This window comes from Cavia porcellus, unplaced genomic scaffold, assembly GCF_034190915.1.
Source record: "Cavia porcellus strain 051 isolate PalLab524CR breed Dunkin Hartley unplaced genomic scaffold, mCavPor4.1 scaffold_1, whole genome shotgun sequence".
NCBI lineage: Eukaryota > Metazoa > Chordata > Mammalia > Rodentia > Caviidae > Cavia > Cavia porcellus.
In genome coordinates this window covers 75,625,538-75,639,039 of record NW_026947484.1, presented here as the reverse complement: position 1 = coordinate 75,639,039, position 13,502 = coordinate 75,625,538, and the positions used below count along the sequence as shown (strand labels likewise).

The 13,502-nt window shown below is 42.3% G+C and overlaps 1 protein-coding gene across 4 annotated transcripts in view; it reads left to right on the top strand.

The window, feature by feature from the left end:
- The window catches only part of Pip5k1b (phosphatidylinositol-4-phosphate 5-kinase type 1 beta), a 290,156-nt gene that overhangs the window by 106,176 nt on the left and 170,478 nt on the right, over positions 1-13,502 (top strand). Inside the window, exon 2 of one of the 4 annotated variants that reach the window (XM_063250218.1) lies at positions 5,946-6,497. The exons of the other annotated variants lie outside the window; for them this stretch is intronic. Within the exon in view, the coding sequence (XP_063106288.1) occupies positions 6,441-6,497 (57 nt within the window). The 5' untranslated portion in view covers positions 5,946-6,440. The remainder of the gene's footprint in view (positions 1-5,945; positions 6,498-13,502) is intronic. 4 annotated transcript variants of the gene reach the window in all.

Genomic DNA, 13,502 nt, shown 5'->3' with positions numbered 1-13,502 from the left:
TTCTGCAGTAGAGCTGACAGGGCTCTCTCACTGATGTCTGCACAGCTGTATTGCTTGCTGGAAGATGTAGAGGAGCGTCTGTTTTTTTCTTATTCTGAGCTTCTAGAGGCTGCCTGGGTTCCCCATTTCAGGGCCTCCTATTTAGAGCAATGGTGGGTGGGTCTTTCTTAAGCTGTATCACCCTGACACTCTAACGAGTCCATGTAGTGGTGGTGCACGCCTGTGATCCAAGTAGTCTTTGCGACTGAGGGGGCAGGATTGCAAATTTGAGACTAGCCTGGGCAACTTAGCACTTTAGGGAGATCCTGTCTCAAAATTAAAAATTAAGAAAAGTGGGGACTGGGCTGTGGCTTATGAGAATTCCCTATATTCAATCTCCCCTATTCAAGTGAATGACATCATCTGATTAGCAACCTTAATTTTCCCTCTAACCTTAACTGCTATTTCCATATAACATAACCTGTTCATAGGCCCCAGTGGTCAGAAGATAAGTGTTCTGGGGGGCTAATATTTTGCCCACCATATTTGTCGTGATATACACTGTTCAAGTTTTCCTTGATAGAAAGGTAGTTATTTAAAGGTAGTTATTTATTCCTAAGGAGAAGATTTTTAAGGGCATGCGGTGTTCTGTTTGATATGTGAATTCTTTGTTTGATTAACTACTTTTTGTCAAAATTTTAAGCATTTTCTACCTTTGAATTTTACACACCTTTGAAGTGTAGAATGCTGCATCCATCCCCATTTTCTAAGCTTTACAGATTTCATGTCTAAAGGCTAAACTTCCCACCTGTCATTACTTTAGGTCAGGTCCAGGCAGTCTTCTCATAAGCTCCAAAGTACACTGAGATTTCTGAGTGAATCCTGACCCACAGAAGCTCTTTCATGATGGAGCAGTAATAGAAAGAATGTGAGCATGGCGTCTTGGAGCTTTCTAACTGTGCCCTGCTCCAGAACTTAGTGAAGCAGGTTGTCAGTAATACTGTAGATAAAATTCTACGATTAACATCTCTAACAGGATATTTGTCTCAGCAATATTAGAAAGGTTATAAACACGAAAAATCAGATTCTATGATTACAGATAATTCCAGTACACAAAAGGCAAGGGAAAGTTAAAGGAAACCAAACATACACAAAACACCAACAGTTTATAAAACTAAGTAATAAATGTAGGGATCTTTTTATGATCTCTGATATTAAACACAATACATGTGATGGAGAGGGAGTATTTGGCCCCTTTAGGAAAAGCACCAGGAAACAGAACATGTCCTAGAGCCTTAACCCTCGGTAAATATGGCGCTGATACACCGGCAGAAAGAATGAATCACTTAGAGTGTTTACTGCTAGATCAAAGCTCAGCTGAATTACTCAGTTTAATTCTTCTTCATTAAGAGGACCTGTCTTCAAACTGGAGAAGGTGTTAGTGACAGAGTTAGGAGAGGATAATACAAAGCACATTTGCTGTTGCTAGTGGAGTATCTCTAGGCTAAGATGAACCATTGAATTGAGAAGAAGAAACTGGTTACATGTAAGCTTTGAACATGTTTGAGAATGGGATAAATATTGTAAGAGGGGAGCAAATCATATCCCTATTTTAAAAACTGAGAAAAAAGTATATTCTGGAAACCGGATGATAAGTGAGACACTGTTCCCCAGCAAAATTGGAGCAGTCACTACACATATGTTTATACACATTTAGAGAAGTATCTTTTGTAAACAGGGGGAAGTTTACAAGATACAGTTTGTCACATTAACCACATTTCCTGTTATCAAAGTCTTTAAATTATTTATAGATAACGATAATGTTCAAATTTAGTGAATCTTCACTTAAAAATAGTATTCTTTCAGACAAAGTGGAAAAGTATGAACTAAAGTGTACAGTAAGCATATTTATATCTAGTTTTATTGTCTCAAAACATGGCAGTTTTGTTCCCTGGGCATGTAGTCCCTACCAGCACAATGTCTGAAATGCCCTGGGTAGCACTTTTTCTCGTGACCGTAATTAAGGCATAAAAGCTGGTTTTGCACATGATGAAGAAACTAGAAATGACAGCTCACAGATTAGATGAATGTCATCAAGGCCACCATGTACTTCATTAACTATGTGCTTTTACAAATACTGTGAAGTTAAATTTCTAATCCTGAAGCTCTGACCTTCAAGAATGTATTTGTTTAGTAAGAAATTCTGGTGATTGAAGCCACCCAGGGATCCCAGGTTAAGGAGCCCCTAACCTAAGAACAAGAAGGATATCAAAGGAGTTCTAAGGAAACTTATGAGTGATTGGGGGAAGCAAGGCGTGAAAACAACTGTAGAGCACAGTAGTCTGTAATGAGGTGGTCAGAAGAGGAGAAATCAGGACGCATTAGGCCGGTTTAGGAATTCTGCATATAGCCCCAGATTTATTGGGCTGCTGCCAGTAACACTCAGCATCATGAGTATTATGATTTCCATGTGCTTTTAGGGAACACTCAGTGTTCGTGGAACAATTCTATACATGCTGTGTCTTAATTATCTGCACATGACTGTTTAGGCTGGCTGGCTCTTTGTTCTTCCACTTGACCATTTCCCTAATCCATTATCAGTTCTTGGCAAGCTCAGGAAGAAGAGCTAAATTCAGCCTATGAGGTTAATGTCTTTAGCTAAAGGATTAAAATAAGAAGTTTGAGCTTAGGTCCCTAAAACAAACATATTGCCCATTAAGAAAGTCATTAACAACTGCCTAGCTGTGTTTACTGAGCCTCGTACTTTCATTTTTAGTTTTTATTGCATGTCTTCCCCAAGAGCTGTAAATGCAAAAGAGTGGCCAGACAGCTAACAAGGAACGAAATAACCAGGGGAAGCATCCAGGGAATACATGCCTTGCTTCACAGCCCGGGGGCACTCAGTTTCCGCTCCCCACCTACACATGAATGCCTGTCCAGCTCTGAGTGTACTCTGATTTTTTTAGGAAACCGGAAATAAGGATTCTGATGTGAAATCTTCCCATTTTTAATCAAAAACTGATTCAATTTTTTTAAGATACCCACCGGGCAAAATAGCATGCATATTGAACATACTTGGCCCACAAGCTGTGGCCAGTTTAGAACTATGATCACTATTGGCATAAAAAAGGGAGACAAGGAGGAAAAGGATGCAAAAGAAATGCCTGTAAGCATTCATTTCTATTTCCCATGACCTTACAATTTATTTGGGAGGAAAAAAATATGTTCCCATGTGAAAAAAATTAAATAATGACCCAAATCAGTATTGAGTAAGTGCCAAGATTAGAGGCATTTCATTTAATCATCTTACAAGTCCTGATGAGCTTAAAGCTCATTAAGGTCTTTTGGGTCTTTCCCCAGGCTTGTTAGCTAATAGAGCATTTTGCTGGGATAAAAATTTCATAGTGGCTCATTGTTTTTGTCATGACATAAAATCCCACTCCTTTAGTAACTGTGCGTTCTGATTTACTTACTTATTTGTCTCCATGACAGGGAATCTGATGAGTGCAGGCACAGAATCAGGGGTGAAAATGCTTCATTGGACAGACAGGAAATGTGGTCTGATCAAAGCCATGTGTCATTGGTTAGGAAAAGTAGCAGGCAATTTTGGAAGTATGGGCCGACTCTGAGTAAGAGCCAGTCTCAGAGGTTTGCTTGAGGGGTTTGAATTTTATCTTCTAGGCCAGTGTATGCAATTGAACTTTCTATTAATGATGAGACTGTTCTGTAATCTGCATTAATGCAGCACCTGCAAGCTATATGAAGCTGTTGGGCATTTGAAATGTGGCCAGTGTAGTTTAAGAAATGAATGTTAAATCTTTGAGTAAACTTTAAACTTAAATGAGTGCCTGTGGCCGATGTGTACAGTTATAAGACAGAAGAACAGTGACGTTGTGGAGAATGGGGACATCATGACTGCACATCCAGTGGCAGTGTGTAAGCTGCATGAAGTCAGGGGACAGTGATGCACAAGCTTTTCTGTTCATTGACAACCGAGTTGGCTATAAATTTGAGCAGGAAGAGATGGGAGGAATATTTTCAAAAACGTCACAATGATGAGAAACCTGAAAGTTTTCGATCAAAGTGACTACTGCTTATGGAGCTAAAAACGTGTAGGGAAGAGTGTTGTCTTGTTTCATGCTGAGATAAGGTTCTTACAAGGAAGCATGAGGCAGGACATGGGTTCATTTTAAGGATCATCTAAATCAGGTAAAACACTGATACCAGAGACCCGGGTTTTCTCTATTTTTAAATGTGGAAAGTTGCCTAGTTCAGCCCGCCTCCACCCTCCCAAAACTAACAGATGGCAGGGTGGCTCAGGACATATGTCAGGTCACCTACTACTAGGTTTTGGTTCAGAGAGGTGATTAGTCTCTAGCCACAGGATGTCCTAATGTTGAGATCTGTTGGAACAGTTAGCATTTCCCAGATACCTGGGCATGGACTGGTGCCATTGCTTTTCTTTCTATTTCACTGCACCCTCAGCCCCTTCTTCTCCTGCTTCTGGCTTCCTGAGCTTGCCCACCATAAGCCTCCATTGGAGATTCTGGCTCTAGCAGCTGCATGGGGGGATGGGGCAGAGGCCCTCTGCCTTCGGCACCACCAGACCACCTGGGGCCTGCCGCATCTCTTTAACCACTTTCTACCATGTCAGGTAAGACACTGGCCAGACCAGGACACAAAAAGTGTGAGTTTCTTGACCTCAGTGTCCTCGTATCTTTAACCTTGTTTTGTTTTTTATTTGGTTTATTTATTTATTGCAGTCCTAGGAATTCAACCCAGGGCCTCATATGTGCTAGGCAAGTTCCTTCCCCCTGAGCTATAGTCCAGTCCTTGTTTTATTAAGACCTTGATTGCCGCTTTATTCCAAGATCCCAGCCTGTTGCTCTATCAGTGCAGGCAGCAGTAATGCAGTAGGAGGTAATAAAGCCCAGCCCTGACCATACTACAAGGAAAGTTGTCTTTTATAGCTTTTAAAATGTGAGTAAGATAGTAGCCCAGAGACACTTTGATGTAAGAGGAAACATTCGTTCAGATGTAAACTTCTTTATAAGACTTCTCTGATAAGCCACACAGCTGGTAATATTAGCTTCCTCTAGGGAGAACTCTAGTGAGAGTCCCAAGACAGGGGAAGACATCTCTTTATACCCCTGTTTATGTATATATAATTTCAAACCTTGTGAATGTATGACCTATTCAGATACTGAATAAGTAACATGTCCAAATTTTGGAAAGGAAGGGAGCTGGCTTGTGTTCTGTGCCCTGACAGCTCCACCTTTCCTTCAATTCTAGAAAGTTACCACTTCCTTAAATCAAGCAAACTTGTTTTCTGGTCTGGGAATAGAGACAGCTGAATAGAGACAGTTGAATAGTGATAGCTTTGAGTTTGCAGAGGACCAGCAATTGCCTTGAACAGCAAGTACCCTAGTCCCTAACAAGAGTGACCTTTTGGCATTCTAAGTACTATACGTAGTGTACCTCAATCCCAAAACCTTTGTCCTGGTGGTTTTCTCAGATGTGTTACACTCCGCCCAAACATTTGGCAAGGTCTGGAGATATTTTTTGTTTGTCATGACCAGGAAGCTAGTGCTGTTAGCGTCTGAAAGGTTGAAGCCAGGGATTCTATACTGTAGAATTCACAAGACAGACTCCTGACAAAAAATCATGGAAATTTGCTAGTGCCAAGGATGAAAACCTTGCCCAAACAAAACTAGTTTTTAACAATAAGAGTAAATACAAATCCAGCTCTGCCAGATACTAGTTTACAACTCTAGGCAGTTTTTAAAAATTGATTTATGTCTTATTTTTCCTCATTGATAAAATGTGATAATACTTCCCTTGACTGGCTCATAGAGCTATGATAATCAGAAGATTTAACAAGTGTGAACACACACTGGGGAAAGCGGAGCAATGATGAGTGAAGTTACTGTTCTTATGAGTAAAACCCCTCTGCCTCTCATTTCCAGATCAGCTGGTGGGAACAAGCAAGGCAGAGGTGGGACTGCCTCCCCCGGCAGGACTCGGGAAAGCAGGCGCTCAGGAGACAGTCAGTGAGGAGTGCAGAGCGGCACGCGGCCCCAGAGCTCTCCTTCCTGCAGCAGAGCATGTGATGCATCCGTGCTTCCCATCATGGCCTGCCACTGGGTTTTAGAAAATGAGCAGCTAGGAGCTGAACTTCATCATTTAGAGATGACTCAACAATCCCACCAGATGGGGCAGCGTGTGTCATTATATATATATATATTTGCCATCTCCCCAGCTCCTCGCAGATCAGGCTGTCAATCCCTCAGCATCGGCAGAGTGTCACCAGCACACTGACTTGTCTTCTGAGTGGTGCATGATTACAAATCTGCCTTTATCAGTTTTAAGTAAAATGTTACATATCATTAAGCAAAAACAATCAGCAGCTTCAGATAGAAACCACTGAGGAAGCCAGACCTCCCATCAGTCTGTGTCTCTGAATGCCCCATTGTTCGGTGACCTCCTTCTGCCTTCACTCTGCAGAGAGCGTCTGTATGGTAAGCCATCCAGGTTGGATGCGTTTCTAAGCTCTGATCACCTAATCTATCATCTGGTCCCTAATTCCAGTAAGTATCACATTAGTGTCCCTATACCTCTAGCCACAGGAAGTGATACTCTAAATTCCAGCCCGGTTATAGGCAATGGCAGCTATGATGTGGTTGGCTTTGGTAGGAATGATAGGCAAAGGGGCTGCGGTATTCAGTCAGGCCCCCACAGCTGCTGTTGCTGCGTTCAGGGCACAGCGCTGCTTTTGTTTTCCAGTGAGAAGGCTGAGTACAATCAGGTGATCTGCCTACCTCCCTGCAGAGTGTGGCCAGCAAGGCTCTGATGCTGACCAGAGTACTGCTTGTCCTCGCTTGTGGCTTCTCCAGCTTTGTCACAGCCTGCCCCCTCCTTCGCCTGACCTTCTAAGGGAGATTTCTAAAGCTGGCACTCTTAAGAAGTTACATAAACATACAGAAATGTAGAATCCTGGAATTCTTTTTCTTATTTTATTTTTTTTATTTTAAAGACAGTAAAATCCAACAAAACAAGATAGAAAGTCAATCAAAACAATGTAGGAAAATTGGTACAGAACTTCAAAACAGTATACCAGGAAAACAACAATAGCTATCATAGTATATCTTACTGTCTTCACTATAGTTGTCCATTCCATCAGGTATAGCAAAGTCAAACCAAAAACAAAACACAATAAAATGAATCAAGACAGAATGTGGAATAACGTAAAACAATTTAATCAGGGGTCGAGGATTTAGCTTAGCAGCATAAATGCCTGCCTGGCAAGTGCAAGGTCCTGAGTTTGATCCCCAGTACCAAAAAAACCCCACAAACAAGCAAACAAACACCCCATCAGAAAACAGCAAAACAGTGAAAACAATATTTGACTTCATAGACAAGATAGATGAAATCTCCCATATTTGCTATACTGCATACTGTCATCCTCCCAAGAAATGCTCAGACTGCTGGCCCCAGGCCTGCAAAATCACCCAAACAATGCAAGCATTTAGCTGCTTTATGTACCTTAGCTGCTGTCAACTCAGGCTGTCCTCAGAACCGGGACATGCAGATGACCTGCTAGCTGACTTTTCTCTCCCTGGAACCCATACTTGTGCAGCTTGCCAGAAAGGCTGGCTAGTTGATTTCTTGGTTGGTCCCCCAAGTCCCAGTGTTTTTCCTCAGAATTCTGGAATCCTTTATTCTGCATTCTATAAAGAAAACCAGCAGTCTCACCCAGTTTCCAGCCTTATATCCGCTTTGCTAACTCTGCTAGGGCCTTTACCATGTTTTCTTTCAGGGCTTTTGCTGTAGGTAGTTAAAGTCATTGGCTGTGGAATGAACCTCTTTATCAAATTTCATTGATTTAATTTTAGCCAAAATATTATTTATTCTATGAATTACAACATTATTACCAATCAGAAGCAATTTCAAAAGGTGTACTTATAGTAGGTTATATTAACTAGGTGTTTACTCTGTGCCATCTGCCACTCTGACTACTTTAGAATTATTAATTCATTTCATCTTCAAAAGAACCCAACATGGTGATGCTTAGCTCGGTGTATCTGTGGGTTCTGAATCCAAAGATTAATCAAACTGTGGAGTGAAGGTATTTTGGGGAAAAAATGTCATCTCTACTGAATATGTACAGCCTCCTTTCCTTATTATTATTCCCTACCTAATACAGTACAACACGAATCTACATTGGTTGATATTGAGTATTACAAGTAATCTAGAGGTGACTTGAAGTATTTGAGAGGATGTGTGTAGATTATATGCAAATACTAGCCATGTTATAAAAGAGACAGCATCCACAGATTTTTGCTATCCATAGATTCTTAGAACTAGTTTCCCATGGATACTCAAGGACAACTACATAATTATTCCCATTTTTACAGATGAGAAAAAGGAAGTGTAGAGAAGTTAAGTGAGTTGCTCCAAGGCACAGTGCAAGTTAAATGACAGAGTAAGGCTGGTGTTGTACCCCTGAGTATGTTACACCAGTGTCAGAACTCCCTGCTGCACTAAAATCTGCACTCGGCAGTGTCCAGAGGGAAGTCCAACCCACAGCATCAAAGTGGTAATTCTCAATTACTTCTGTCATAGTAGGGACAGTAAAGTGTAAATCCAGTATACAGACAATTTTGTATTGGGGAAAAGAAATTAATTAAGCTGCATAATTTTAAAAACATTTTTTCCCTGATTCAAAGGTTTAAAAGCTATAGATTTCCTTTTTGAAAGTGCAGCTCACCTCTGAATACAAAATCTGAACTATGACCTGAAGAATACCTTTCTCTAGAAAGTATGTAGTGATTTCAGAATGAAAGAAACATCTTTGGGGCACTGTGTATAATACTGGAAAAAAGATCAAGTGATGCTTTCAGTGGTTTTCTCAAATGCAGAATTGACAGTAAAGGATGAGCTTCTTTTGGCAGGTATGACACATTTTGAGTTGTCACATTAGGAGAGAATACATTTTGAAACCCAGCTGACAGTGTCATGGCCTGTCACTGAAGGAGAAAGGTTAGCTAATAATCTGCTCTGTAGCAAATGGAGGTTAAAAAATAACGCATGGACAGGAGGGTGACTGCTTTGAAAGTCATTTTTCTCAGGGGAATCAAGTTCTTCCCAAGTGGAGCAGCATTTTTCTGGTGAGTTCAGTTCACTGTCTGTTGGTGTCATGTCAGTGACTTTTATTATACCAGAGAATGGAAGGTGGAGTCACTCATTCCTCCCCATGAAACAAACTTTATTCAGCAAAGCTCCTAAAGGAGAGAGAAAAAAAGGAAGTTGTATGTTGTCTCTATGGAGATTGCAAAATTAAGATTCTCAAATACGTATTTCCCAGACAGCACAAGACACAAAGAGGGCTTCATTACAATGAAATGCCTAAGCCATTCACAAGATTTTTACTGACCCTTTTTGCAGTGGAGATGTGAGCTAATGTTACCCTTAGAGCCATGATTTCCGCTTATCCAGAACGTGTTGCTGTGGACAGTATGGTCTGTGAGTATTGATTAGGAAACACAGATCTGAAATGTAAGCTATCAGACTTTAACTCGCCTTAGCTAGGTTTTCCTTATGTACCCTCACTTGTGGGTGTGGCTAGAGCTTGGAATATAAGACACTTTTGGTTTATGCCACCCTACTCATTCCGTTATTCAGCTGGCAAAGTATTTAGTTAGCACAGCACTAGGCTAGGCCTTGAGGATAAAAGGAAGGCCAAGATGGACAAAGTCCCTGCCCTAATAATGCTATCATTGTCATGGTAAAACAGAGCAGAAAAAAATAATCAAAAAATGCCGTCTTTAATAATGACCAAATGCCATGATAAGAGGAAAGATAGCAGGGCTGCTTCCTTTCCGGTAAGGTTTTCAGGGGGGCTGGATAACAGGTATGAGAAGAGATAAAAGAGCATTGTTAGCAGAGGATGAAGTTTGCCAAGCCCTGGAGGCAGGAAGGAGCTGGGCGAATTCAAGGAACTAAGGAAAGGCCGTGAGATGGAAGCAGCGGTTCAAGGAGGGCAGATTTTGTACCCCTGTGATGAGGGTTACTGTGACACATCCTGTAATGCCCAGGAGTGCCCCTTACCACAGAGAACCTTCAGCCCAAAATGCCATCAGTGCTGCACTGAGGAAAGCTGGGTTAGAGAGGTAGCCTAGCCTGAGATGGTAGACTGCGAAGAAAAAGAAGGAAATACTTGAAATACACCTCGAGGTTGATGTTGGTTGGGCCATGGTTGGATATGGGCCACGGTCAGATATGAGACTGCTGATCCCAGTTCTCATTGAAATTTCTGGGTGGATGATCCATCTCTAAAGGAAAAGAACAGTGAGAGAAACCAAGTCTTAAGATTTGGAATGTTAGTTGGGAATGCCAGTGAGCCCGTGAAGGGAACGTCAGAGGCAGCTGGACACGTGGATTGAGAAGGGGGAGAGCTCAGCGACTCAGCATCAGTCTGTGTAATTGTGTATGAAACGTGAATGAATTTCATATTTAGACCCCGGACTCTTCACCCATGATGTTTCATGTCATATATGTAAATATTCCAAAATCTGGGGGAAAAATCCAAAGCACAAAACATTTGTGGTCTGAAGCATTTTTAATAAGGTTACTCAACCTGTTATCCCAAAAATACACAAAGCTGGCCAAGCCATTGCCTTCTAGTCTTCCACTGACTTCTCTTGCCATGGAAAGAAATTCACAGCCCATAGCACAGTCCATCCCAGGCGGGCTGGTCGGGACCCCGCTCCTGTCCTCCTGTGTCACACACTTAACTCTGGCCTCACCAGTCATCTCTCTTTTTTCCATCCTCATTTCTTTTCACACCTGCTGGTCACTCTGTGGTCTCTTCACTTCCAGAATCAGCACCCTCATTGTTTTTGGCTGTGTTTCCAGGTGGTGACTCTGAGTCACCACTTCCCCAAGACTCACAGGGCTCCTCACACTCTCCTCTGTTATGTTATGGGTAACATTGTTCTGTAGTAATTGTGCATAGCTGTTCCTGCCAATTGTACCGCCAGTGCTGAGGAGCAGGGCCCTCACCAGTCCTCAGCATCTCACACAGTGCCTGGCACAGAGCCTGCCCAAGGGATGTATCTTGTTTTTCTTGTTAACTCTTAAAATTTTCAGACTTTCCAGAAACAGATATTTTTCAGCCTACAGTTCCAGATCCCTAGTTAGAGGTGAGATCCGTTGGGGTGGAGGACAGAGGGGGTGGAATTTGTACTTTGGATGTTCCAGTTCTAGGAAGCATACTTTGAGGGAGAGCTCAGTGCCGTTCCCTTCCCTTTTTCCGTATCAAAGATGTCAGTGATTGTGGCCATCTGTGTCCTGGCTCGCTGCAGTCATATTTTAAAGTTGGCTATTGTGATGTGCTGTCATTAATTAAGACTGTAGTCTACACGCTGCCTGTGGTCAGCCCTTCCTGAAACAGCTTCAGCAGCAAATTTTAAAAGACAGCTGAAAGGCCCTTAAAGGTTCTTTTTTAGATATGGCCTGTCTTACTTGGTTTGTTGATGAGACAAAATACCCGATACTCCAAGTTAAAGGGAAAAATTTTTATTTAGCTCACAGTTTGTAGAGGTTTCAGTTCGTAGTTGGTTTGCTTTAAGGCAGGGTGGCAAGATGGACCAGCATCACAGGAGAGAACCGGTCCATGGCAGGCAGAAGGCGGCAAGCTACAAGAGACAAACAGCGACCCTCTTTCTGTCCCTTTCATCTTATCTGGGCTACCCACTCTTAGGAAGAGCGGCATTCACACCCAGGGTGGGGCATCCTTAATACTACCAAGAACTATGCCAATTTCCTCCTTTCAGTGTCTGATTTATTTCAGGAAACTATATCAGGCTTCCAGACCTCTGTCTCCTCCTCTGCCTTAACACGTTCTAGCTGCTCTTCCTGGGCCATGGAATGCTTCTGGGGAAGACAAATGCCATTCTGTCTGAGGACACAGCAAGCAATTCAGTGAGGGGATAGGGTGAGGACAGCAGTGTGACTTCAAGTGGGGGCTTATTTAGCAATCACATACCCTTGATCCCAGCATCACACACTCCAGATTCAGCCACCTCCAAAAAGCCCCCCCCCCAAAGCAGCATGAGGCTTTGGAAGGACATCGGGGTATGAGCCATAACATTGTCCAATTAAATGCCACCCTTGGATAGGTACCAGTTACTGTAAGGGAGCAAGATTTGGAATTGCTTAGCACCCATTTCTCCACTGCAGCAGCGTAATAAATACCCTTTCCTTTGTGACATACAAGAAACAGGATCAGTGATTGTTCTAGGTTGTTGTTTCTGAGAAAGTGAGAAAGAACAGTAACCTAGTCATTTTAAAAGCAACTACAAAGGTAGACATGGTGGCACACTCCTGTAATCTGAGCACTTGTTGAGGATCACCCTAAATTCTAGGTCAACCCCGGCTGCATAGTGAGACCCTGTCTCAGAAAACAAGACAGGAATCAAAGTAAATAAATAAAAGTAACTCTAGGTATAGTAGTACACACCTGTAATCCCATCACTCTGGAAAGCTGAGGCAGGTAGGTCACAAGTTCCAAACCAACCTTGGCAATTTAGCGAGACTCTATATCAAAATAAAAATAAAAGAGGCTGAGGATGTAGCTCAATGCAGTGGCCTGCATTTAATCCCCGGTAATCCAAAGTCGTAGAGAGGACGATGCACTTGAAAGCTTCAAACTGTAAGCAGCAATGGAAGCAGGCAGAATGCTCGCCCTTGTACCTGATCTTCCTTCCTCACCCACAGTGGCTTGAGAAGGGAATCTGTGGCCCCAGCCATGTGGTTCAGTGTGCACAAGTGAGCTCAACCTGGTATAGGGCAAGTAATATTTAAGTGTATAGATGCTGCCTTCTGGTTTCAGTATTGAATCCAGTGCTTTAGGAGAAGGCCCAGGGGAAATGATAAATGGCTGTGAATGCATTAAATTGCTGTTTTGCTGAATGCCTGGTCATTCCCAATGGAACTTGAGCCAGTATAGAACTCAAAGGGAAGAGGAGGGACAAACATCACAGCCACTCTCTCTGTACTGGGCTCTCTTCAAAGCTGGGAATTGTGACTCATCCTGTTATACCTCTCTGCTTAGAAAGCAGTGCATTTCTGTGGCAAAAGAAAATCTAACTCTTATGCATTAATGTTGGCATTTTAAGAAAAATGCATGCCTAGAAAGGGACCATTTTTCTGTGCTTTCCACCATACTAAATAAAGTTACAACTTTTCTCTTGTACTTTTCCTCCTTTCAGTGTCTGATTTATTTCAGGAAACTATATCAGGCTTCCAGACCTCTGTCTCCTCCTCTGCCTTAACACGTTCTAGCTGCTCTTCCCGGGCCATGGAATGCTTCTGGGGAAGACAAATGCCATTCTGTCTGAGGACACAGCAAGCAATTCAGTGAGGGGATAGGGTGAGGACAGCAATGTGACTTCAAGTGGGAGAAGGGAGGCCATGTCCAGCCTTTGCTTTGCATGTGTTTTAAAGAAAATCATGGAAAAGTT